The 26,451-nt window shown below is 42.5% G+C and overlaps 1 protein-coding gene across 2 annotated transcripts in view; it reads left to right on the top strand.

Annotated features, from left to right (window-relative positions):
* LOC113405057 (gamma-tubulin complex component 2-like) overlaps nt 1-26,451 on the top strand; it is a 100,734-nt gene that overhangs the window by 30,204 nt on the left and 44,079 nt on the right. For both annotated transcript variants that reach the window (XM_026653749.1, XM_026653747.2), the window contains exons 7-12: nt 4,565-4,764; nt 6,794-6,983; nt 11,417-11,562; nt 16,637-16,817; nt 24,657-24,837; nt 25,569-25,741. In XM_026653749.1, coding sequence (XP_026509534.1) covers nt 4,565-4,764; nt 6,794-6,983; nt 11,417-11,562; nt 16,637-16,817; nt 24,657-24,837; nt 25,569-25,741 — 1,071 coding nt within the window. The remainder of the gene's footprint in view (nt 1-4,564; nt 4,765-6,793; nt 6,984-11,416; nt 11,563-16,636; nt 16,818-24,656; nt 24,838-25,568; nt 25,742-26,451) is intronic.

The following is a 26,451-nucleotide window of genomic DNA, read 5'->3' as shown; positions in this document are numbered from 1 at the left end:
ATGACAGACTATACATAAACTTCTTATAATAGCTATATTTGATACATTTAATTTTATCAATAAATAAATAAAATAGGAAAGGTTAAAATATAAATCAGTAATTTGTATTTTGTATAAACAAAATTTGTTTACAAATATCCAACTAATTAAAGAAAAATTACTAAGATAAAAAATAGAAGCAAGGGAGGTGTAGGTAGGGGGGCAGGGAAAGGCAGTGGGTAGAGAGCAGGAAGGAAGCATTTAATAGGATCATTCAGATACTTCCAGGAAAGCATCCCATGTCTCTGAGAATTTTTCTTGGCCATCACGGAAAGAGGGTCAAGCTTATGAAATCTATGTGCCAGTTTTCAATTGTTGGTCACTTTTTGGATTTCCATTTTTGTAGTAATTTTAGCAATTATTAGTGGTCTGCTTAGCCAAAATTTTTCAGATTTATTCAGCTTCCAGTTAACATCCATTAGGTTTAAAATGATATGTTTAGCTTGTAAGACAAATTTTATTTTATAGGAAAAAATTAACTCTGCAGTTAACTTCTGCTCAAAACCTACAGGTATAGGAGCATTCGCAGAGCATACGGGTGAAGTTAGCACCTGCTGAATCACAGTACCAACGTTTGTCTGACTAAGCGGCACCTGTTTTGAACAGTCGGAGAGGGGTCTAAGGCATGTTCCATATGATTTTCTGATGGATTAATCATAAACGGAGGTCCAAGGAACAGCTCAGAGCACTGGCTAAAATATGTTTCCATTGGTTAGCAGAGAATAATTGGCCTAGTTTCTCCTCCCATTTCTTTTTAGGGAATCTATTTAAGTCAAATTTGCTGTCCAAGTTTGTTATATAGTGTTACCATAGCTCTTGGCAATCTGGTTAATAATTGGAGAAATGAAAGCAGTTCAGGTGGGTCGGGGTAGCTCAGGCATTGGAACCAAACAGATAGGAGATGGCATTTTTAAGTTAGATACATTCCCACTCCTCCTTGATCTGTAGATTGAACATCTTTTTTAATATTGTAAAGGAGAGGAAGGTATAATTTTCAATAAATTGACTGATAGTCAAAATCCCTTTCCTAATGCAGTCTGGCCAAATGATGGGGTTGCCTGCTAGAGAGAGTTTCAAGTTACCCCAGATAGAGGCCTTGCTATGTAGAAAAGGGTGATTTTTAAATTTAGTAGACGTATGCCAAGTATTTCTGACTGCCATAATAGTGGTAATTGTTCTTTAGGGAATCGATAGTAATCCAAATGCAGCACATTGGAAAGGGGTAAAGGAGCAACCAATTCTTCTTCCAGCTGGAGCCGATCTGGGGCTCTACAGCAGGAGGGAATGAGCTGCTGTGCAGCTTGGCTAAGAATTATTCCCTGATGATAAAGTTTGAAGTTGGAAAATCTAAACCCACCTCTTTTGACAAGGAGCTGTAATCTTTGTAAGGAGAATCTGGGTTTGTTATCGGCACCTCACAAGAAGGACTGAACATGTTAATTTTGGAAAATAAAAGGGAGGAATATAGATAGGGAGGGAATTCAAAATAAAAAGGATCCTGGAAAAGGCATTCATTTTAATTGTTTATTTTTCCCAAAGGAAGAGAGGTAGTCCCTGTCATCGATTTAAATTGTTGCTAATTGCATGGTTGAAGCTAGGTTAACCTTGCCTATGTTCTTAATTTCCTTTGAGAACAGGATGCCATGATATCTGAAGTCTCTGTTGCCATCTAAATGTCCCTACAGGAGAGCTACTTCCAAATAGATCCAATGAGATCATCATTGCTTCTGACTTATCCCAATGTATCTTGTAAGTCAGAGAATTTGTCCGTTATCTATTGTATGTAGGATATCTGGAATAGATTGATCCAGATCTCTAATAAATAAGATGATGCCTGCATATGGAAAGATTTTGTCTCCTGAGTCCCTGATTTGATCCCTTAAATACCTGTATTCCCTAATATAATATTGCAAGTGGTTCTAATGCTAGATTGAACAGGAGAGGGGAGAGCAGGCATCCCTGGTTAGTTCCCCCCAAAAAATCAAAGGAGGGATATTGTGCTATTTTTTAAGATGTGAGAGTTGAAATTATAATATAACAGTTTTATCCATGAAATAAAGAATTTCCCCACTCAAATTTATCTAGGGTAAGAAACTGATATTGCCTTTTCACTCTGTCAAAGATTTCTATGTGTCAAGATGATTAAATGATTGCATGGGAATTTCTAGAACGTTGGTGGAATGCAATAACATTAATCACCTGTGTGTGATCTGAATCATGCTTTTTTTTTAAATAAATCTCGCTCGATTGGGATGAACCCTATCACTCATTACTTTTTCAAGCCTCTCAGACAGTATTTTTGAAAGTATTTTATATAGTATTGATTAAAGAGATGGGTCTATAGTTATTACACTTTTGCACATCCTTACCCAGTTTAAATAGTACAATAGTTAGGGCTTTCCTCATAGTAGGACGTAACATATCTTTATTTAAGGCGTTTTTGGAAATGTATAATAGCTTAGGAGCCAGAATTTCTTTGAGACTTTGATAAATTCTATCAGTAAGCATCCTCCTGGTGGGGGAAGTCTTGCTCAGGCTTATTTCTTTTATGAACTTGATTATTTCCTTGGATTGCAAGGGAGATGTCAACCTTGCATGTTGCTCTTGTGAGATTTGTGGGAGGTTGAGTTTGAACAACTTTATTCGGCTCTTTTGGGTCAGGTGGTGAATTATTATCGTAAAAAATTATTGAACTGGTAGAATTTCAAAAATTGATTATTGAGCTCTTTTTAATTAGTAATAACCTATCCTTGTTCTGATTTGAGGAATACTATTCGGGATGTTTGGCCTCTCACTTTTAATCTGCATGCAATACTTTTATCCTCTTTTTCCCAACTCCCAGTGTGTTTGAGTATAAAAAGAGCGAATTTGGCTTGTGCTGAAGTCAATCTATTTACTTCACACTGAAGATTAATTTTTTAAGATTTCCTTGGGAGGGGTAGTTTGCACATTCTAAATCTAGACGTTTAAATTGTTTGGTTAATTCCAGGAGCTGAGCCTGGTAAGCCCTCTTTCTAACCACTGAGTATGAAATGATCCTTCCCCTAATAAAAGCTCATCCTATAGGGTAGGTCAGGATATCTCTGGCATATCATTTGTTTTGAAGAAAAACCCAATTTCTTCTGTGACAGAGTATTGAGAATGTTTATCTTTCAAAAGAGAGGAGTTCAGTCTCCATCCTTTACAAATCCAGTTTGTCTTGGGAGGGGGAAATTGTAGTATTGCTGGTGCATGATCAGAGATCATGATAGACTTGATTTCGTTATGAAGCCCTGAGTCCATCAAATTTGTAGAAATCAGGAAGAAATCTACTTGTGAATATGTGGAATGTGGAGAGGAGAAAAAAAATAAAATCTTTCATTGTAGGGTTTTGCAACCTCTAGACATCTTTTCACCCTATTTTTTACATGTGATCTTTTATAATGCTTCTAGCATGTGTCCAAAAAAAAAGAGTCCAACACTTCACTAAAATCTGCTATGATGACTGATTCTAGTGGGATACTAATTAATTTGGAAAAAACTTGTTTAAAAACCCAGACTATGTCTAATTTTTGCTACTTCTTCCTATGTAATATTTCTAAGATTCAGTATTCTCTTTCTGTCTACACAGCTAAAAATCTCAGCCAGGTCCTACAGTAATCACCTCTTCACTGCAACCTTGCCTTTCTTTAGTCCGTTCACATTGCTGCTGCTCAGATCATCTTCCTGGCTTGTTATTGATCACATCACTCCCTTCTCTGTCCCTCCACTGGCTTCACCTTCACCTTTAAGGCCCTTGACAATTTAACTCCACCCTACGGAGTTGCTTTCTTAGTTTACTGCAATGTCAAGCTCACTTTCACTTTGCCAACTTGCCCATCCCTTACCACCTAGCAGTTAGTTGCTGAGCCCTGCTGTGACCATGACTAGGCAGGTGGTGAGCTGGGACTGCCTGTTCCTTCCTTCCTGTTCCTACTCTCACTAACTCCCCCATACCTTCCATTCCTCTCCCCTAACCTGTGTTCCCAGATTAAAAACCCAACGTGAAGCCCGTAACTAACTAACTGTGTGCTGATCAGCACAATGCTTATTTGCATGTATGTTATTCCCTCATTTCATCTGTGTGTATTTTTTGTAAGCTCCCTGGAGCAGGGAATGTTCTTCATCTATGTTTGCCCTTGAGTGCTACTTTAATAAAAAATATTGTTGTTAAAGTCCCCCAGTGGCTAGAATCAGAAGCACATATGAAGTCAGCAATAGCTTATTACCCTACATTTCACATAGCACCAGGGGGAGGGAATGCTTTTAAAAATAGAAAAATGTGATGGTTAAACAACAAAAATTGACTGGAGGGAGTCAAGGCAGGTATAATCCTTAAAGCTACTTTATATTTATTTTTTAAAAAACTGCATAGATTTCAAGATGACAGTGCAGCTTTTAACTAGGTTGCACTCTGCCCTTCATCCTTCTACAATGACATGTAAATACAGCTCCTGAAAATATAAACACTGCCTTGACAAACAATTTTTTGTACGGCTTTTTGCAGGTTCATTGAGGAAAAATCTTCGTTCGAGTACGGGCAGGTAAATCATGCTTTGGCAGCAGCAATGAGGACCCTTATCAAAGAATACATGATTCTTATCACCCAGCTGGAGCATCTTCAGAGACAAGGGCTTTTGTCCCTACAGAAACTGTGGTTTTATATCCAGCCCACAATGAGGACCATGGAAATTCTTGCTTCACTTGGTAGGTGTCCATACTTTCTAATGATTGTTAAATTTTTCATGCCTTTGTCATGAGGTTCCAAAAGCTGCATAGAACTATAAATGATGCCCACATTACATGCAGTAATCTGCTTCTGTACAGTGTTCAAAGTGAACTCTAAAGAGGATTTTAATTATCAAAACTCTGTTATGAGATTCCAGAAGAGGACCAAGTAGCAGTGGTTTAATTAGTGCTGTATCAACAGGTTTACTGACTTGTTACTGACTTTAATGTGCCTCCATAACACTGTTTGTTAGTGACAATCATAGTTAAGGTTGAATCAGTCCTCTTCAGTTTGATGGGGCCTTAAAACCCCTCTGTAGCCTAACCAGAGGTTTTTGGTCAAAATAAAAATCTGTTCTTTAAAGATTCTCTGAATTTTGAAGTGGAGGGGACGGTGTGTACTGCTTCAGGGAGACCAGATGAACTGTCTTAAAAGTGCCACTTCCTTAAATTTCCCTTTCCTGGAATGCTATAGCTAACAAGCTAAGTTAAGGTTCCCCTTGCTCTGAAACATGCAGGTGTCCTGCAGTTCCCATCTCCTGCCCCACACTGTAATACTAACCCATTCATTTGCCCCAAGTACAATATTTCTTTAGTATAGTACTTTTGAAGAAGAACACCATTCTGGCATAACTGCAGAATGCTGTGCCAAGTTTGGGAGTGTATTTCCTTGGCATGACCACATACTTCCAGTCTCGATGCAATTCAACAAATTCTTCTCAGTTATGGCTAGTAGTACTTTGCACTTGCCCCATTGCTTTAGCAAAGCATCCCCTTTACCCAAATTTTATTGTATTCCTAACTGAATTCAGAGGTTGAAGCAATTTGCATGAGAACTGTGTGTGTTAGTGGAGAAAATAAACATCTACCACCAGTGGATACATCTACATAGTGAGCGGCAGCAAGTCTGAGCCCAGGTTGACAGGCTCAGGCTTGTGCTACGCACTAAAAATAGCTACGTAGACATTGCGGCTCGAGTTGGAGCTTGGGTTCTGAAGCACCCCCCATTCCCCCAGGCTTCAGAGCCCGAGCCTCAACATCTACATATCTATTTTAGTGTGGGAGCGTGAGCCCCGCACGCCCGAGTCTGTCAACCTGGGCTCAGACTTCCTGCCACTTCCTGTGTAGATGTACCCTTAGAGACCAGGCTTCTCTTCCCAGCTGTGTCACTAATGTCCTATGTAATCTTTAGCAAGTCACTTTAGGTATGTCTGCACTCATGCTAGGAGTGAGTCTCCCAGCCCGGGTAGACAGACGATTGTAGCTCGACTTGAGCTAGCGTGCTGAAAATAACAATGTGGATGTTGTGGCTCTAGTGGAGACTCAGGCTAGCTACCTGAGCTCAGTCCCAAATAGTCAGGTCGACTTGAAAGCCCGAGCTGCTGCTTGAGGCACAACGCCCACACTGCTATTTTTAGTACACTAGCTTGAGCTAATATGAGTCTTGTCTACCCAGGCTAGGAGGCTCGCTCTGAGCTGCAATGTAGACATACGTTAGGATTCCTCAATTACCCATCTGGAGAATGGACCTGTTCCTGTGTCCCCTGGGTCTAGGGAGGTTTTTGGACCCTGATCCTGCAAACATTTGTGCATGTGCTTGACTTTAACCCTGGTGACTTGGAGGATTTTTTAACATCTGTTCTTATTTTATTAAAAAAATGTTTTCAGGTCACCTTTAAATGTTGACTGCATAGCGGAATGGCTGCTGAGACTCAGCTAAATAATAGCATGTGTGCACTTCAAAAGTGAGGAGCATGCTGCATTTTATGTAGTAGCTGAGTTAATAAACCACAATTCTTATGCTGAAATCTAGCCAACTAATTAGCTGATAACTCTTTCCATAATAAGATGTTTGTGTGAATTGCCAATAGTTAAGCCAGTGTTTCAGAATTCTCAGTCTGTTACTTTGAGCCTTGATAGCCTTTAACAATATGACTCATTCTGTAAATGTGTAGATTTAAATTAAATGCCTTTTGCCTTAAGAGTTTTTCTTTTTTTTTAATTATAGCCACTTCTGTGGATAAAGGTGAGTGTATGGGAGGGTCAACCCTTAGCTTACTTCACGACAGGACCTTCAACTATACAGGAGACAGCCAAGCACAAGAGCTGTGTCTATACTTAACCAAGGCAGCCAGCGTGCCTTATTTTGAAATTCTGGAGAAGTGGATCTATAGAGGCATCATCAATGATCCATACAGGTACAGAAACATTGAAACAAAATTAATAAATCCTGATTGTTAGTTTTACATTTTCTAGTGCACTGTAATATTGGTTTGCTTTTGAGTAAATGATGGTAGCACCAAAATAAAGTGCCTATTTTACACATATTAAAAACAGAATTGTACAACGAAGAATAAAACTAGTAGCCTGTCTTTGCCCCCAATCCTGGGGATGTGTGGAAAAAACCCTGAAAATGAAGTCCAGTCCTCTCCCCTGATGTGCCTTCAGGGCAGCCCTGCATTCCCCAAAGCCTGGGAATATAGGTAATCAGATTCAAGCTATTTCCAGGGATGGAGAAGCAGATTCCAAAGTCAGGAGCTCTTGGGAAGAATGTCCTGCCAACAGTGCTCAGTTTCTTTTTTTTTCTTTTTTTGAGGGAAGTCCAGCTTAAGTGCCTCCCCTGACCGCAACTGTGGCGGTATGTCACAGGGAGAGGGGCTTCTTTCAACTGCACTGGTCCCAATCCATGTAGGGCTTTATAAATGAAAACCAATGCCTCATGTTTCACATGGAAAGCAGTAAGAAACCAGTGTAGATCATGCTTGTTCACAGTCCAACAGAATTTCTTTTCTTTTTACAAAGTTTGATAACTTAAAAATGGCATAAAGGGATTTTATCGTAATATGGGGAAATGGCATTTTCTAGAGTGCACACTTTTTAGATTTACTTTTCATCCTTGTATAACTCAAACCAGAATTTTCTTCAGTGGCTTGGCTTTTAATTTTAAGGCCAATCTATACTATAGAAATTTGATAAGTTTGTAGCCATGCTATACAATATCTGACTCCACACAAGGTTTACTTCTCTTGCCATGGTTAAAACATGGTTCCTCACTGTGAGTGGTACCAGTACTGCTCAATAACAAGGCTGTAACACAATTTGTCAGGCTGTGACAACCTGCACTGGAGATGGAACCAACTTGTGACATACCAAGGTACAATCCAGACCAGTGGGGAGCTATGTCACCTTGCCCTGTAACCTGGGGTGCTGTGCAATACCTTGCTGCCGTAGCCTCCAACCTGGACTGCTCACCAACTGCCACCAGCATGCAGATCACTCCCAGATGTATTTGTGTAACTGCAGCCTGTCAGTCACAGCCTGGCTTTCACCAGCCTTGGTTATACTGCAGGGTGACTCCAACACACTCCCAGTTCCAGATTTCCCCCCAGAAATGTGTATCCTGTACTGCCCAGCCCTCTCCTGGATAGTCCAAATATATTAAGCCCATTATTCCTTGAAGGGAATAATACACACTAGCCTATTATCCTAAATAGAGTTACCCAGACACACTGGATTAGACAAAACAATAAAACATGTTTATTAACCACAAAGAGAGAGATTTTAAGTGAATACAAGTAATGCGGCATAAAAGTCAGAAATGGTTACAATAAAAATAAAACGCTTTCTAGTGCCTAACTTAACAAACTGTATCAGATTCAAGCAAAATATCTCACCACATGCTTCCAACAAGATTACAGGGCAGGGCTGTGGGGTTTGGAACATACGTTAATAAAATATTCCTCTGTATGATGTTAACTTCATATACAATGTTGCCACACATATTTTATCAATACTATACTGACCAGCCAATTTTGAGTTTTCAAATGATACCTTACAAGGCATACCTTGCACAACGATTACTACGGTAGTATGTAGGATGTGAATACATGGGAGTATTCCATCACACACCTATCTGGGTCTGTGTAACCAGGCTAGCCAATCTTCCTACATCCCAGGTGTCTGTACTGAAGAACATCCCAAAATCCATGGTGTAAAATACTTGCAGTCCTCTGTCCCTGGCATGAGTGTTTGAGGCAGCACGGGGGAAGGACAGCTGCTTATTTTTTTCCTTAGAATGCACTGATGCAAGAGTTACTGTACATCATGGTAGATGTTGTCAAGCCAACATGATTATGCCAGAAGAATGCTGCTGTTTGGTTGTACTGGACCTTGTTGCTATAAGTAGACACTGACCCAGTTGTATGATTCTAGCTGTAGTATAGATAACATTCTTCCTGAGGATTGGTGGTTTTGACATAGGTTAAGGAATTTCATTTAGTAATAACTAAAATAATTTAATAAAACTAAAAATATTTTAAAATTTCATACTGCATGCTGCTGTCATCTCATTTTGAACAATACCGACCATATGAATTCATGTCTGTGGAGCTCTGCACACAAAATGCAGTGTAAACTGATTATGACAGACCATTTGAGCTTTGAATCATCTTAACCATGACTGCTTCAGCTCCCTGTCAGCTAGCCTTCCCTTTCATCATCCTGCCATATTTGAAAAATGTGGTAATTAAATGTGCTTTTGTACTCTCCAGGGCTATGTTTAAAAAAAAAAAAAAAAAAAAACACCTATAAAAATAGGTGGCCCAGCTGGTCAGGGAGACTTCCTGCTGGGTCCCCTGTTCTGTCAGTCCCTAGTTTTCACAGGGATGCACAGCCCCAGACTCAGCAAACTTTGACTGGAATGAGGGGTTGTTAGATCACATGTTTAAATGCACATGCTTTTAGTCTGTGGCCATATAGTCAAATGCACTGGAACCTTCTTTGTCTCTTTTGTTTTTAAAATTCAAGGAAATTAAGTGCAAAAAACTATTAGCGTATAGTTATAGTTAAGATTTTACACACACTCAGGTCAGATTGAAAACCACCTTATTTCTGCTCAGTTTGTGTAGTGTTAGCTATAGTCCGTTTTAGTGCTCCCTCGCTCTCAAGCCGGGAGGGAGGCCACTCTGCCTCACTGCAGCAGCAGTTGGGCTCAGGCCCCGCTAGCGGGGCTGAGCTGCAAGCAGTCTATAGCTCATAGCCTCCTAATGGGACACACAACCATTAACAGTCTGGAGCTCTAGCCCCCTTGGGAGGGGCAAAGTAGAGCAGTAAGCAGTCTTTAGCCCAGAATCTTCTGGCTAGGGCTGACACCAATCAAGAGTCCAGGGCTCTGGGCCTCTAGGCAGGCAGAGCCCACAGCCTCCTGGCTGAGGCAGACAGCATTAACAGTCTATAAGAGAAACTCCTACCCTCTGGGCAGGGCAGAACAGGGAGCAGTCTTTAGCCTAAGTCTCCAGGCTAAGGCAGACAGCACTCAACAGTCTAGGACTCTTGGGGCAGAGAAAGGGGGCAGACTTTAGCCTAAGCCTCCTGGCTAGGGCAACCAGCAAACATCCAGTCTGGGGCTCTGGCCCTCTGGACGGGATAGAACATGGAGCAGACTTTTGCCTAAGCCTCCTGGCTAGGGCAGCCAGCAAATACAGTCTGGACCCCCAGTCTCCTGGCTGGGGCAAGCCACAAAGAATGCACAGGCCTTCTAGCCTAGGGGTGAATAGGCCCCACCCTACTCTACCAGGTCTCAGCCCAGGGCCCTAACAGTGGCAGATGGTTCTGCCACTAGGTCACTGGGGATCCCACCAAAACCTGCTGACTCGTGCTCCAGCGACAAAACCAGACAAAATCTGGTTTCCTTGGGTTATTTCCTACCCCAGTCCAGGGGTCCTGGCAACACTTGTCCAGGGTTGGTCTCCTCTGGGGGCAGGGTGCTGCACAGTGTAGTTTCAGCTCCAGAGTTCTGCAGTGGACTGAAGACAACTGCCTCCTTCCATGTTTCCCGCTCAACTGAGCTGCAGCGCCCTCCCTTTATATGTCCTGCCCTGCCCTGGTACTTCCGGCAAGGGGAGCGGGGCAGGTTTGTCTCTTCCCACCAGGGGGAGTGTAGTGGTCCCTTGCTCTCAAGTTTGGAGGGAGGCCACTCCACCTCACTACATCCATTAACAGGATTATTTAACAGGACAGGTTATCAACACTTTGAGTTACAGTTACTCTGGGAACTGAAATGTGAAATATCCCGGTTTTTGTGGAATTAAGTTTTTTATTGATGCATTTTTTGTAATCTAACAGATTATGGAATATTTTCATTGTGTGTTTAATGATTGGATAACATTTTTAGAATACTAGAAAAATTATAGTTCATATTGATTGTTTAGATATTTTATTTTCGAGAGAAACATGTTTTCTTGCGGTGGGAATGTACATATTTCACTAAAATTATGCTAATTTCTTAGTTTATTCCACTGTAATTGAATTGTGCTTAGCCCTGGTAGAGGTCTTCTAAAATTCCAAATTACAAATGGTGCTTTATATATGGCTTCACTTATTTACATTCCCCAGTGGTGAAGGCTACAGGTCAATACTGAGACTCACCATATTGCCATTTCTGTTGCCACAACTGAATACCAATCATCAAGACACCAGTGCTCATGAAACATTTATTAGGAATTGTTCCAGGAGCCAGAAGTCTTATGGATTCCCATTTCTGATAGATCACATTACCAGTTTGAGGTCAAGTTAAATAGTAATCTTGTTTGTACTTGTTGTTGTATCTAAAAAACCCGCTTTAATTGCACAGTGAGTTCATGGTGGAAGAACATGAGTTGCAGAAGGAGAAGATACAAGAGGATTATAATGACAAATATTGGGATCAAAGATATACTGTTGTTCAGCAACAAATTCCATCATTCCTACAGAAAATGGCTGACAAGATACTTAGCACAGGTAAGTAAGTGACTGTGACTGTGAATGTATAGAAGTGTCTAAGATGTACAGTGACAACACAGGATGAAAGTGATTGGTTGCTATAAATTCTTCTACTATTCAGCTCATAGTTGCACTAAACGACATTAACATTTTAAATTGCACTTGAGATGCACAGACGTGCATAATGTGATACAGCGTGGCCAGAGGGCAGCAGGAGAGTGATCGAGGGGAGATATGTAAGCCCCAGGATGATGAGAGCCTTATTCCCTGTAGAGGGAAGAGAGGTTGCTATAGATTAATTAGAGCACCTGAAGCCAATTAGAGCACCTGAAGCCAGTCACCTGATTAAAAACCCTCTGTTTCAATCGACAGGGAGAAAAGAGTTGAAGCAGAGTGGTTTAGTGTTGGAGCAGAGAGCAGTTTGAAGGAGTTGAAGCAGAGTGGTTTGGTATTGGAACAGAGAGCAGTTTGGAGGAGAGCAGTTTGGAGGAATTGAAGCAGAGTGGTTTGGTGTTGGAGCAGAGAGCAGTTTGGAGGAGAGCAGTTTGGAGAAGTGCTGTGGCGGGCCAGAAGACCAAGACCCTAGGTAAAGGAAAACCCGGCTTGTGCAGAGCAGAGAGACTCCACAGAGACAAGGGGTTGAGAGAAACTTGGCCCAAGCGGAGAGAGGGCAGGAAGCCCCCACAAGCTAGAAGGCCGAAGAGGGAAGTGGTCCAGGGGAAAGTATCGCTAGTTCAAGTGGTCTGCCACTATCCCTAGGGCCCCTGGGCTGGGACCCGGAGTAGAGGGCAGGCCCGAGTCCATCCCTCTCCACTCCCCTTCTCTGGGACACTAGTGGGACAGTTGATACCCCAGATCAGGGGTGAGAAACAGCGCCCTGAAACCCCCCACAAGAGGAGAAAGCGCAGGACCCATCATAATAGTGCCGGCAATTTGCCACAATAATGAAAGTCAGTAATCACATCAAGTTTTCTGTTTCACATTGTCAGTGTATGATTTGGGGCTATTAATCAGCATTTTTTATTATGGGAAGACTACAGTATGCCTTGGCATACTCCTTCCAGAGAAGAAGGATCAACTAATGGTTAAGACACAGGATTGGAACCTGGGAGTGTTGAGTTCTATTCTTGGGTATGTCATTTCCCTTCACTGTGCCTCAGTTTCCTTGTCTGTAAAACGGTGATGATAATCTATTTGGGCTGTCAAGCAATTAAAAAAAAATTAATCACACGATTAATCGCTCTCTTAATAATAGAATGCCATTTATTTAAATATTTTTGGATGTTTTCTACATTTTCAAATGTATTGATTTCAATTACAGTACAGAATACAAAGTGTACAGTGCTCACTTTATATTTATTTTTTATTACAAATATCTTCACTGTAAAAAAGAGAGTATTTTTCAGTTCACCTAAAACAAGTACAATCTCTTTATCATGAAAGTGAAATCTCTTTATCATGAAAGTTGAACTTACAAATGTAGAATTATGTACAAGAAAATAACTGCACTCAAAAAATAAAACAAAGTAAAACTTTAGCGCTTATAAGTCCACTCAGTCCTACTTCTTGTTCAGCCAGTCATTCAGACAAACAAATTTGTTTATATTTGCAGGAGATAATGCTGCCCGCTGCTTGTTTACAATGTCCCCTGAAAGTGAGAACAGGCGTTCGCATGGCACTATTGAAGCCAGTGTTGCAAGATATTTACGTGCGAGATGCATTAAAGCAGGCCTGCACAACTCGTAAAGCGGCGAGGGCCATATTACTGCAAAGAAAACAGCTGAGGGCCGAAACCCCCCGAGCGCCGGCAACCCCCCCCCACCCCCCCCAAGCCCCCCCCCAAACCAAAACCCCCCCGCACGCCAACCGCCCCACAGAAACAACCTCCCCCCAGCGCTGCCGAAACACACCACCACCCCCCCAGTGCCACCTGCCCCGCGGAAACAAACCCTCCTTCCCCAGCGCCACCCCACCGAAACAGCAGTATTGAACCTCGGTAATTTGTTATAGCGGGCCCCTAAGGTAGTATAATTAAGGTAAAAGAAAAATGTCTTTTTGCTAGAAGTAGAATAAGATCTTCCCCCCACTTTGTAATCAATTGCCCTGTTGAATGAATGAGGTGTGAATGAGGAAGGTGTGGAAGGCAGGCACCTCCAGACAGCTGCAACCCTTGGAGAGGGCAGGGCTGGCTCTAGGATGTTTGCCGCCCCAAGCAAAAAAATTTTTGGCCCCCCCCCCCCCCTTTTTTTCGTTCCCCCCTGCCCCCGGCCCCACCCCCAACTCCACCCCTTCTGAACCCCTTCCCCAAATCCCCAGCCCTGCCTCCTCCCATGGCGTGCCGCATTTCCCTCCCACCATTGCTTCCTGCGGGCCCCCTGCGACCTTCCGCTCTAGCTCACCTCCGCTCCGCTCTGCCTGCTCCCCTGGGTGTGCTGCTGCTCCGCTTCTCCCCCCTCCCTCTCAGGTGAGGGAGGGGGGAGAAGCAGAGCGGCGGCGCCTTCAGGGGAGCAGGCGGAGCGGAGGTGAGCTAGGGTCGGGGGGCGCAGGAAGTAACGGGGGGGGTAGAGGAACCACTCCTTGCTCCAGCTCACCTCCGCTCCACCACCGCCACCTCCCCCGAGTGCCCGCCACTCGGCTTCTCATCCCTTCCTCCCTCCCAGCCTTGCTGCGCGAAATAGCGGGTTTGCGCATGGCAAGCCTGGGAGGGAGGGAGGAGAAGCGGAGTGGCGGTGCTTTCAGGGGAGCAGGCGGAGCAGAGGTGAGCTAGGGTGGGGGGGCGCAGGAAGTAATGGGGGTGTAGAGGAACCATTCCCCGCTCCAGCTCACCTCCACTCCACCACCGCCAGCTCCCCTGAGCGCCCGCCGCTCAGCTTGTCCTCCCTCCCAGCCTTGCTGCGTGAAACAGCTGTTTCGCGCGCGGCAAGCCTGGGAGGGAGGGGGGAGAAGTGGAATGGCGGTGGCGCGCTCAGGGGGGCAGGTGGAGGCGGAGCGGAGGCGAGCTGGGGCGGCGGGGCCCCATGCCCTGGACTCGGCGCCTATGATGGCTGGTGCCAGAATGCCGCCCCTAGAAATGTGCCACCCCAAGCACCTGCTTGTTTCGCTGGTGCCTGGAGCCGGCCCTGGGAGAGGGGATGGGAGCCAGACCAGATCAGTAGAACAGGTCAGCCACTGATTCGCCGCTCGTCTCCTCAGCCCCCCCTCCACCGGCTCGCCTACTCACTCCCCGCCACTGCCCGCCCGCTTGCCTACTCAGTCCCCCTCCTTCACCCGCCGCTTGCCTACTCACCCCCCCATTGGCCGCACAATGAGCCCACCTACTCAACCCCCGCGGGCCGCACAGTGAGCCCACGCGGGCCGCATGCGGCCCCCGGGCCGCATGTTGTGCAGGCCTGCATTAAAGATTCATATGTCCCTTCATGCTTCAGCCACCATTCCAGAGGACATGCGTCCATGCTGATGATAGGTTCTGCTCGATAACGATCCAAAGCAGTGCGGACTGACACACATTCATTTTCATCATCTGAATCAGATGCCCTCATCAAAAAATTGATTTTCTTTTTTGGTGGTTCCAGTTCTGTAGTTTCCGCATTGGACTGTTGCTCTTTTACGACTTCTGAAAACATGCTCTCAGATTTTGGAAGGCACTTCAGATTTTTAAACCTTAGGTCGAGTGCTGTAGCTACTTTTAGAAATCTCACATTGGTACCTTCTTTGCGTTTTGTCAAATCTGCAGTGAAAGTGGTCTTAAAACGAACATATGCTGGGTCATCATCCGAGATTGCCATAACACGAAATATATGGCAGAATGCTGGTAAAACTGAGCAGAAGATATACAGTTCTCCTCCAAGGAGTTCAGTCACAAATTTAATTAATGCATTATTTTTTTAACGCGCCTCATCGGCATGGAAACATGTCCTTCTGGAATGATGGCCAAAGCATGAAGGGACATACAAATGTTTAGCATACCTGGCATGTAAATACCTAGCAGTGCTGGCTACAACAGTGCCATGAGAACACCTGTTCTTATTTTCAGGTGACGTAAATAAGAAGTGGGCAGCATTATCTCCCATAAATGTAAACAAATTTGTTTGTCTTAGTGATTGGCTGAACAAGAAGTAGGACTGAGTGGATTTGTAGGCTGTAAAGTTTTACATTGTTTTGTTTTTGAGTGCAGTTATGTAACAACAACAAAATCTACATTTGTAAGTTGCACTTTCACGATAAAGAGATTGCGCTACAGTACTTGTATGAGGTGAATTGAAAAATACTATTTCTTTTATCATTTTTACAGTGCAAATATTTGTAATAAAAATAATATTAAGTGAACACTATACACTTTGTATTCTGTGTTGTAAATTGAAACAAAATATTTGAAAATGTAGAAAACATCCAAAATATTTAATAAATTTAAATTGGTATTCTATTGTTTAACAGTGCGATTAAAACTGTGATTAATCGAGATTAATTTTTAAATTGCGATTAATTGTTTTTTAGTTAATTATGTGAGTTAACTGCGATTGACAGCCCTATAATCCATACTTACCTCACAAAAGTGGGTTGTGAGTCTTTGTAAACAGCTTTGAAATCCTCACATGTAGCCTGGGGCCTGACTTTCAGAAGGGTGCAGCACCTACAACAAGCCTGAGTTTCAAAAGGTCTTTGCTCTGATTTAGGCACATAAATGAAGTAATCCAGTTTTTCACAAATCTCCAACATCCCATCAGTTCCCATTGTTCTCAGTGAGAAGTGCTAGGTGCTCCGCATTTCTGAGATATAATCCCTGATTTTCAAAGGTTTTGAGTATCTGCAGCTCCCATTGACTTCATTGAGAGCTAAGGTTGCTCAGCATTTCTGGATATCAGGCCAGTTCTGAGTGCCTATATGTGGATTTAGGAGTCTAATTTTAGATACCTAGGGTAAAAATTTTAAAAGTGCTTGAGTCCTCTTGACTCCTAAACCACATAGACATTTTTGAAAATTATACCCTTATATTTGAAAGTTTTGGCCTAAATGTCTACCTGTTTGAGAGAGTGCAAATTAATTGCATTAATATTAGTCAGACTAAACAGCAGCTGCCACTTTTTTCTTTTAGGGAAATATTTAAATGTTGTTCGAGAATGTGGTTGTGATGTTACCTGCCCTGAGGCTAAAGAGGTCATCTACACATTGAAAGAGCGAGCATATGTGGAGCAAATAGAAAAAGCTTATAACTATGCTAGCAAGGTTCTTCTGGATTTCCTAATGGAGGAAAAAGAACTTGTGGCTCATTTGAGGTTTGATTTATTTCCTAAATGTATATTAATGTTTGTATTTAATAGTGAAGTAATGATCTTTTCACCTTTTGCTTTTTTTCCATGCCATGTTACCATTACATCATTGCAGTTCCAATAGAAATTCTGATCTGTAAAAATAAAGCAAACTAGATTTATGAGTTTAATGTGAAAAACAAATGGCTCTGCCAAGTATTAGGTCAAAAATGTATCTCAGTTGGAATTCACCGAATCATAGACATATTAAATCATCCAATGTATTCCTCAGGGCCAGTGCAGGATCATTCTTAATAGGATGCTTCGTAGTGATTTGTCCAGTCTGGTTTTAATTATCGTCCACTTTTATGTTGTATGTAATCTGTTCAGCCAGCAGCAGATGTATTCTATCTGAAACTTTCAGTTGTCAAGCATATTTGTAGATCCCTGTGTGACCCAAGTTCTTGGTCCCTCAAAACCTTCAGAACTAAGTGGGGGAAACCACCCAGCCAAAGGACCAGTGCAAAAACAACCTAGTAGAACGCTGCAATTAGCTGCTGGCCAGAAACCTCAACAAGCAAGCCTTAAAATAGCTCCTTCCCCCATATTTCCCGCATAGGTCACTGTGGTTCTCAAAAGACCACATCAAATAAAGTGTGAAAGCAGAAGGCTGGAGCACCTATGGTGCAAATTCCTCATGGTCAGTCCCTGAAAAGGTGAGTACCTACCTGTGGACATCTGCTACAGCCTTAAAGGCAACTGAAAGAATCTTATACAATTGCATTTGTCAAATCATGACCAGCAAAGCTGGTCCATGCAGTAAGATACCTAACAGACCCAGAATCCTTGCAAACCAAAGCCCCTATCTCTGTAGAGAGCTCTCTGCCTATTTCACAAACAAAATTGCTAGAATCAGAGGACCTCACTGCAACAAAGGTAAATTCTCCAGAGCCAAGGTTGCCTCCCGTCCCGCCTCCTCTGGTGGAATTTAGACCAATCCCCTGGATAGAGGCCCTGGAAGCTCTGAGGTGTATCTGGCCCACCTATTCTGAAACTGCTACCTGTCATTCATGCCTGGTGAAGACCACCAACGAATACTTTATATCAGACCATAAACGCTTCTTTGAAAGAGAGCTTGCAGATAGAATCATAGACTTTAAGGTCAGAAGGGACCACTATGATCGTCTAGTCTGACCTCCTGCACAGCGCAGGCCAGAGAATCTCATCCACCCACTCCTGTATCAAACCTCTAACCTATGTCTGAGCTATTGAAGTCCTCAAATCATGGTTTAAAGACTTCAAGCTGCAGAGAATCCTCCAGCAAGTGACCCGTGTCCCACGCTGCAGAGGAAGGCAAAAAAAACCCAGGGCCTCTGCCAATCTGCCCTGGAGGAAGATTCCTTCCCGACCCCAAATATGGCGCTCAGCTAAGCCCTGAGCATGTGGGCAAGACTCACCAGCCAGACACCCAGGAAAGAATTCTCTGTAGTAACTCAGATCCCACCCCACCTAACATCCCATCACAGGCCATTGGGCATATTTACTGCTAATAGTCAAAGATCAATTAATTGCCAAAATTAGTCTATCCCATCATACCATCCCCTCCATAAACTTATCAAGCTTAGTCTTGAAGTCAGATATGTCTTTTTCCCCCACTGCTCCCCTTGGAAGGGGAACTTCACTTCACTCCTCTGATGGTTAGACACCGTCGTCTAATTTAAAGTCTAAACTTCCTGATGGCCACTTTATATCCATTTGTTCTTGTGTCCACATTGGTACTGAGCTTAAATAATTCCTCTCCCTCCCTGGTATTTATTCCTCTGATATATTTATAGAGAGCAATCATATCTCCCCTCAGCCTTCTTTTGGTTAGGCTAAACAAGCCAAGCTCTTTGAGTCTCCTTTCATAAGACAGGTTTTCCATTCCTCGGATCATACTAGTAGCCCTTCTCTGTACCCGTTCCAGTTTGAATTCATCCTTCTTATACATCGGAGACCAGAACGGCACACAGTATTCCAGATGAGGTCTCACCAGTGCCTTGTATAACGGTACTAACACCTCCTTATCTCTATTGGAAATACCTCGCCTGATGCATCCCAAGACCGCATTAGCTTTTTTCACGGCCATATCACATTGGCGGTTCATAGTCATCCTGTGATCAACCAATACTCCGAGGTCCTTCTCCTCCTCTGTTACTTCCAACTGATGCGTCCCCAGCTTATAACAAAAATTCTTGTTATTAATCCCTAAATGCATGACCTTGCATTTTTCACTATTAAATTTCATCCTATTACTATTACTCCAGTTTACAAGGTCATCCAGATCTTCCTGTATGATATCCCGGTCCTTCTCTGTATTGGCAATACTTTCCAGCTTTGTGTCATCCGCAAACTTTATTAGCACATTCCCACTTTTTGTGCCAAGGTCAGTTATAAAAAGATTAAATAAGATTGGTCCCAAAACCGATCCCTGAGGAACTCCACTAGTAACCTCCCTCCAGCCTGACAGTTCACCTTTCAGTATGACCTGTTGTAGTCTCCTCTTTAACCAATTCCTTATCCACCTTTCAATTTTCATATTGATCCCCTTCTTTTCCAATTTAGCTAATAATTTCCCAGGTGGAACCATATCAAATGCCTTACTGAAATCGAGGTAAATTAGATCCACTGCGTTTTCTTTGTCTAAAAAATCTGTTACCTTCTCAAAGAAGGAGATCAGGTTGGTTTGGCACAATCTACCTTTTGTAAAACCATGTTGTATTTTGTCTCAATTACCATTGACCTCAGTGTCCTTAACTACTTTCTCCTTCAAATTTTTGCCCATGACCTTGCATACTACAGATGTCAAACTAACAGGCCTGTAGTTACCCAGATCACTTTTTCCTTTCTTAAAAATAGGAACTATGTTAGCAATTATCCAGTCATACAGTACAACCCCTGAGTTTACAGATTCATTAAAAATTCTTGCTAATGGGCTTGCAATTTAATGTGCCAGTTCCTTTAATATTCTTGGATGAAGATTATCTGGGCCCCCCGATTTAGTCCCATTAAGCTGTTCGAGTTTGGCTTCTACCTCAGATGTGGTAATATCTACCTCCATATCCTCATTCCCATTTGTCATCCTACCATTATCCCTAAGCTCCTCATTAGCCTCATTAAAGACTGAGGCAAAGTATTTGTTTAGATGTTGGGCCATGTCTAGATTATCCTTAACCTCCACTCCATCCTCAGTGTTTAGCAGTCCCACTTCTTCTTTCTTTGTTTTTTTCTTATTTATATGGCTATAGAACCGTTTACTATTGGTTTTAATTCCCTTTGCAAGGTCCAACTCTACATGGCTTTTGGCCTTCTCACTTTATCCCTACATGTTCTGACCTCCAATAAGGTAGCTTTCCTTGCTGATCCCTCCCATCTTCCACTCCTTGTAGGCTTTCTGCTTTTTCTTAATCACCTCTCTGAGATGCTTGCTTATCCAGCTTGGTCTACAACTCCTGCCTATGAATTTTTTCCCCTTTCTTGGGATGCAGGCTTCTGATAGTTTCTGCAACTTTGACTTGAAGTAATTCCAGCCTCCTCCGCCTTCAAATCCACAAGTTCTTCAGTCCAATCCACTTCCGTAACTAATTTCCTTAATTTTTTTAAGTTAGTCCTTTTGAAATCAAAAACCCTAGTCACAGATCTATTTTTGTTTATCCTTCAATTTAGTTTAAACTGAATTAGCTCATGATCGCTCGAACCACGGTTGTCCCCTACAACCGTTTCTTCTATGAGGTCCTCACTACTCACCAAAACCAAATCTAAAATGGCATCCCCTCTTGTTGGTTCAGCAACTACTTGGTGAAAGAATCCATCAGCTATCGCATCCAGGAAAATATGAGCCCTATTATTATTACTAGCACTTGTCCTCCAGTCTATGTCTGGGAAGTCAGTCTCCCATGATCACACAATTCTCATTAGTATTTACTTCATTAAAAACATTAAAGAGGTCTCTATCCATATCCAAATCAGATCCCGGTGGTCTATACCACACCCCAAGCACTATCCCAGGGGAGGCTCCAGTAGCTTTCTTCCCTGATGTGGTTTTTGCCCAGACAGACTCTGTCTTATCCATTCCATCCCTTCTTATTTCTTTACAGTCTACCTCATCATTGATATACAGTGCTACTCTACCACCTTTGCCTTTATTTCTGTCTTTCCTAAACAGCACATACCCTTCAATACTTGTACTCCAGTCATGACTACTATTCCACCATGTTTCTGTTATCCCTATAATATGTAGTTTCATTTCCTGCACTAGTAACTCTAGTTCCTCCATTTTGTTACCTAGGCTCCTCGCATTGGTGTACAAACATCTTTATTTTTGCTGTTTGGCTTCGCTCACATTCTTTACCCGATTAGGCCCAGACATTCTACTGCCAGTATCACCTGTTAGACTGGTATCTACATTACCCTTCCTCCTTATGTCCATTCCCCTACCCACGGCTGTCTCCTTTCTTACTTCGTTTTCTTCCCTCTCAGTGTTAAAATCCGGCATGGAGATTACTAGGACATCTCCCCCCAATTCCTAGTTTAAAGCTCTCTTAATCAGTTTTGCCAGCCTCCATCCTAGAAGTCTATTTCCCTCCCTACTCAGGTGAAGTCCATCCCAAGAGAACAATCCTCTGTCCATGAATGCCTCCCAGTGACCATACATCCCAAAGCCCTCCTTATAGCACCACTGCCTGAGCCATCTGTTGATCACCATAATCTTGTCACAGGCAGAATCCCACTGAAGATCACCTGAAGCCATCTTTCAGAAGCTTCCACTTAGTGCTAATAGCTCACCAACCATTGCCATGTTTCCAATCTCCCCTTTTTTGGCCAAGACATTGAAAAGTTGCTGGCTTTCAAGCCCCAGTAGAGTATGTCCTCTGTCAGTGTCCTGGGTACCACAGTCAGATTTCAGGCCAGAACACTGCTCAGAAACAACTCTGCTGGGGCTGATATATGAACTTCTTCTTATTTTAGACAGGAAATAAATGTCTTTGCTGATACTAGTAGATCTCTCAGCAGCCTTCAGTGTATGAGCCCTACTGTGCTTTTGGTGAACACCTGAGCTTTGGAGACTAACTATGGTTGAGATCCCAGAGAATTGTTGTAGGAAACTACTCCCCATCACCCATCCTGTCTCAGGCAGAGTCCCCCACTTTTTCCCCCTTTAACACCTATTTTGAGTTCTTGCTGAGTGATCATGAGACACCATAGATTCGTGCATCAGCAACATGCAGATGTCACAACTGTATGTCTCCTCCACTGATTCGACTCCTGCCATCATCAAGATGTCTCAGCCCCTGGAAGATATCAGCAGATGGATGAGAGTAGTTGGTTCAAGCTCAATATAAGAGAGACAAAAATGATGATAGCAGGAAGGGGCACATTTTGAGTGACTTCATACACTAAACTTGCCAGTGATCAAGGGCATCAGATTGTCCAGGTGACACACAGTTTCAGGGTCATGCCGGACTCACCTTTGCTCCTGGACATAAAAATTGTCAAAAGGACAAGGAATGCCCTCATCCATCTCTGGCCCTCTTCCTCCTCTTGTTTAGATAAGAACTACATTTTCATTTTCCCCAGGTTAGACTACTGCAGTTCACTGTGCCTTGGGCTTAACACAGCCATCACAAGAAGGCTGAAATTGACACTCCACATGGCAGCTCACCTCATTAGCAGCAAAAGCCTATGCAAACATATCACACACACATGTTTTGTGAACTCCGCTTCTTCACATCAGAGTGTTCAAGATACTGCACCTAATTGACAGCTCTGAATGGATTGGGCCCTGGCTACTTTAGAGATCTCCTCATCCTCCAGGACAGCTATGTTGCACAGGAATGATGCAGTTGGGTAGACCAAGGTTAGGTTGTCAGGCACTGGGGACAGAACCTTCTCTAGGCTGAGCCCTACCTGATTGTTCTGATCCAAAGGTAAGATGCATGTTTTCAAGAGAATTTTTGCCCAGGAATGGGGCACATGTTTAATAAAAATCTGAATACACAAACACCCGGATCTGAGGGTGGGGAAAAAGGAAGACATCATAGTTCTAGTTGTATGTCCAATCACAGGAAAATCCATCCTCTACATGGGAGTCTGCATACTGGCTGAGAGCTGATGGCTTTTGCTCCTTTTTTTCTACATTTAGCATTACAGATAGTTAACTTACTTAGCCGTCAGGAACAGTATCCCTGATAATGTCACGGTAAACCTGGTGGCTGAACTTTATGACTTTGTCTTCACCCACAACTATTTCACATTTGGGGACAATATATACCTTCAGGTCAGCGGCACTGCTATGGGTACCCCATGGCCCCACAGTATGCCAACATTTTTATGGCTGACTTAGAACAATGCTTCCTCAGCTCTCGTCCCCTAATGCCCCCTACTCTACTTGCGCTACGTTGATGACATCTTCATAATCTGGACCCATGGAAAAGAAGCCCTTGAGGAATTCCACCATGATTTCAACAATTTCCATCCCACCATCAACCTCTGCCTGAACCAGTCCACATAAGAGATCCACTCCCTAGACACTACAGTGCTAATAAGCGATGGTCACATAAACACCACCCTATACCGGAAACCTACTGACCGCTATACTTACCTACATGCCTCCAGTTTTCATCCAGACCACATCACACGATCCATTGCCTACAGCCAAGCTCTAAGATACAACCGCATTTGCTCCAATCCCTCAGACAGAGACAAACACCTACAAGATCTCTATCAAGCGTTCTTAAAACTACAATACCCACCTGGTGAAGTGAAGAAACAGATTGACAGAGCCAGAAGAGTACCCAGAAGTCACCTATTACAGGACAGGCCAACAAAGAAAGTAACAGAACGCTGCTAGCCATCACCTTCAGCCCTCAACTAAAACCTCTCCAGCGCATCATCAAGGATCTACAACCTATCCTGAAGGACAATACATCACTCTCACAGATCTTGGGAGACAGGCCAGTCCTCGCTTACAGACAGCCCCCCAACCTGAAGCAAATACTCACCAGCAACCACACAACAAAAACACTAATCCAGGAACCTTTCCTTGCAACAAAGCACGTTGCCAACTCTGTCCATATATCTATTCAAGGGACACCATCATAGGACCTAATCACATCAGCCACACCATCAGGGGCTTATTCACCTGCACATCTACCAATGTGATAAATGCCATCATGTGCCAGCAATGCCCTCTGCCATGTACATTGGCCAAACCGGACAGTCTCTACGCAAAAGAATAAATGGACACAAATCAGACATCAAGAATTATAACATTCAAAAACCAGTCGGAGAACACTTCAACCCCCCTGAACACTCAATTACAGACCTGAAAGTCGCAATTCTTCAACAACAGACTCCAACGAGAAACTGCAGAATTGGAATTAATTTGCAAACTGGACACCATTAAATTAGGCTTGAATAAAGACTGGGAGTGGATGGGTCATTTCACAAACAAAAAACTGTTTCACCATGCTATTTTTTCCCCTACTGTTACTCACACCTTCTTGTCAACTGTTTGAAATGGGCTATCCTGATTATCCCTACAAAAGTTTTTTTTCTCCTGCTGATAATAGCCCACCTTAATTAATTAGTCTAGTTATAGTTGGTATGGCAACCCCCATTTTTTCATATTCTCTTCCTACTGTATTTTCCACTGCATGCATCTGATGAAGTGGGTTCTAACCCATGAAAGCTTATGCACAAATAAATTTGCTAGTCTCTAAGGTGCCACAAGTACTCCTTGTTCTTTTTGCTGATACAGACTAACACTCTGAAACTTAACTTACTTTCTAACTCCCTTCTTTTTTGTATTTGCATTTTGTCGAGCAGGTCTATAAAGCACTACTTCCTAATGGACCAAGGAGATTTCTTTGTTCACTTCATGGATCTAACAGAAGAGGAGCTGAAAAAGCCAGTAGATGACATTATACCTACTAGATTAGAAGCTTTGCTTGAATTAGCCTTGAGAATGAGCACTGCCAACACAGACCCATTTAAAGACGATTTAAAGGTAAGAGTCTATATAAGCAGAAAATAATCTGAAATAGAGCAGTGAGGCCCATCCATGTCCTAGAAAAATCCATATGCTTTAAAGAAAATTGTAAAAGCAAAGCAAAGAATCCTAGAAAATATAGATGGAAGTAAAAGCCCTCTTCAGCTGTCTCAGGATACTCTCCTTTCCACTTCCATTCCTGCTTCATTATTGACTCTTGTGCTGAAAGGATCTGTAGTACTGCTAAGTGGGTACTTCCGCTTTTATTTCTAGCTCTGAACCCCATAGCCCAAAATAATAAAATGAAGTGTTTGAGTCAATTAGTAGCGTCTGTCTACCTATTATGTTCAGAAACTTTTGCATGAAAGTCCCAAGAGCTTCTTGAACCTTTATTCAGGTCTAGCTATCCAGTAGTAACTGACATTCAGCAGAGATGGATCTTTGCTGCCCCTTGTTTAGCTCTCTTGAACTTAATGATCTCTCCACAAAACATCAAATTGACCATTCTTCTATCTGTTCATGCTCTAATGTCACCAGAACTGACACTGCTGATTAGCTCATCAACAGCATGATGGATACTGTACCAGTCGCTATTACTTAATTGGGTATTGTTTTCAAGACTTGAGAATGAATCTAACAACACTTCGTACAATGCATTCAGGCCAGTCCTCTTGCCACACATGTCTGCAGCTAAACAATAATAGAAAATGTCCAGCAACATCTTTTTCCTGCTCTTTGTTTCTTTACAGATTGACCTGATGCCCCATGATCTCATTACACAGCTCCTGAGAGTTCTGGCCATTGAAACGAAACAGGAAAAGGCCATTATCAATGCTGATCCTACAGAGCTCACTCTCAGTGGCCTAGAAGCATTTTCTTTTGATTACATTGTCAAATGGCCTCTGTCACTCATTATAAACAGGTAAAGTATTAGGCCACAAAGGAAAAACGCAAACCTACTTCTGCACAGAACTCATACAGTAGTTTAAAAAAACAAGACAAAACAACAGAATGTCTCTTTTTTGGAAGATGTAAACTACCTAGGTTAGTGATACGTAAAAGGGCAGTACTGAGGTCATTTACTTCCATTGCTATGCCTGTTAGATCCTTAGACTATGACTTTATCTGCATTAAAACACTGGCAAATTATTGGTTTTATGACCAAAATACCTGAGGCGTCTTTAGAATTTCAGGCTTCTGTTTTAAACTATATAAAAACATAAAACTTAGCTGGAAATTCTAGCAACATATTTTATAACTTAAGATTGCCTCTGTATTTCCAGTCTAAACCTCACCGTCCCCTATTGTAGTCACTCATAACTTTCTGAAATGGTTGCCTTTCAGGCAGAAATATTCCAAGTTAGGTCTCTGCTTGAAGGTGAATTCTTATTTTAAAGTTTGAGCAAATGGATCAGCCATTCTTTGAATGAGAGAAGAGTTGGGGAAATACATTTCCCTCATTATTTTAAAAAAAGGCACTTCTGTAGTAGCTCTTGAAACAAAATGAAGCAAACCATTGTCATTGAGAAATACCTTTAGTGTTGTGGTGAAAATTGGTTTTTATTTGACCAAGTTCTTCTTCGAGTGCTTGCTCATATCGATTCCAATTAGATGCATGCGCTCTGCGTGCAT

Source organism: Terrapene carolina, unplaced genomic scaffold (genome assembly GCF_002925995.2).
Source record: "Terrapene carolina triunguis isolate 2854851 unplaced genomic scaffold, T_m_triunguis-2.0 Scaffold148, whole genome shotgun sequence".
Taxonomy (NCBI): Eukaryota; Metazoa; Chordata; order Testudines; family Emydidae; genus Terrapene; species Terrapene triunguis.
This window is presented reverse-complemented; position numbering and strand designations above follow the sequence as displayed.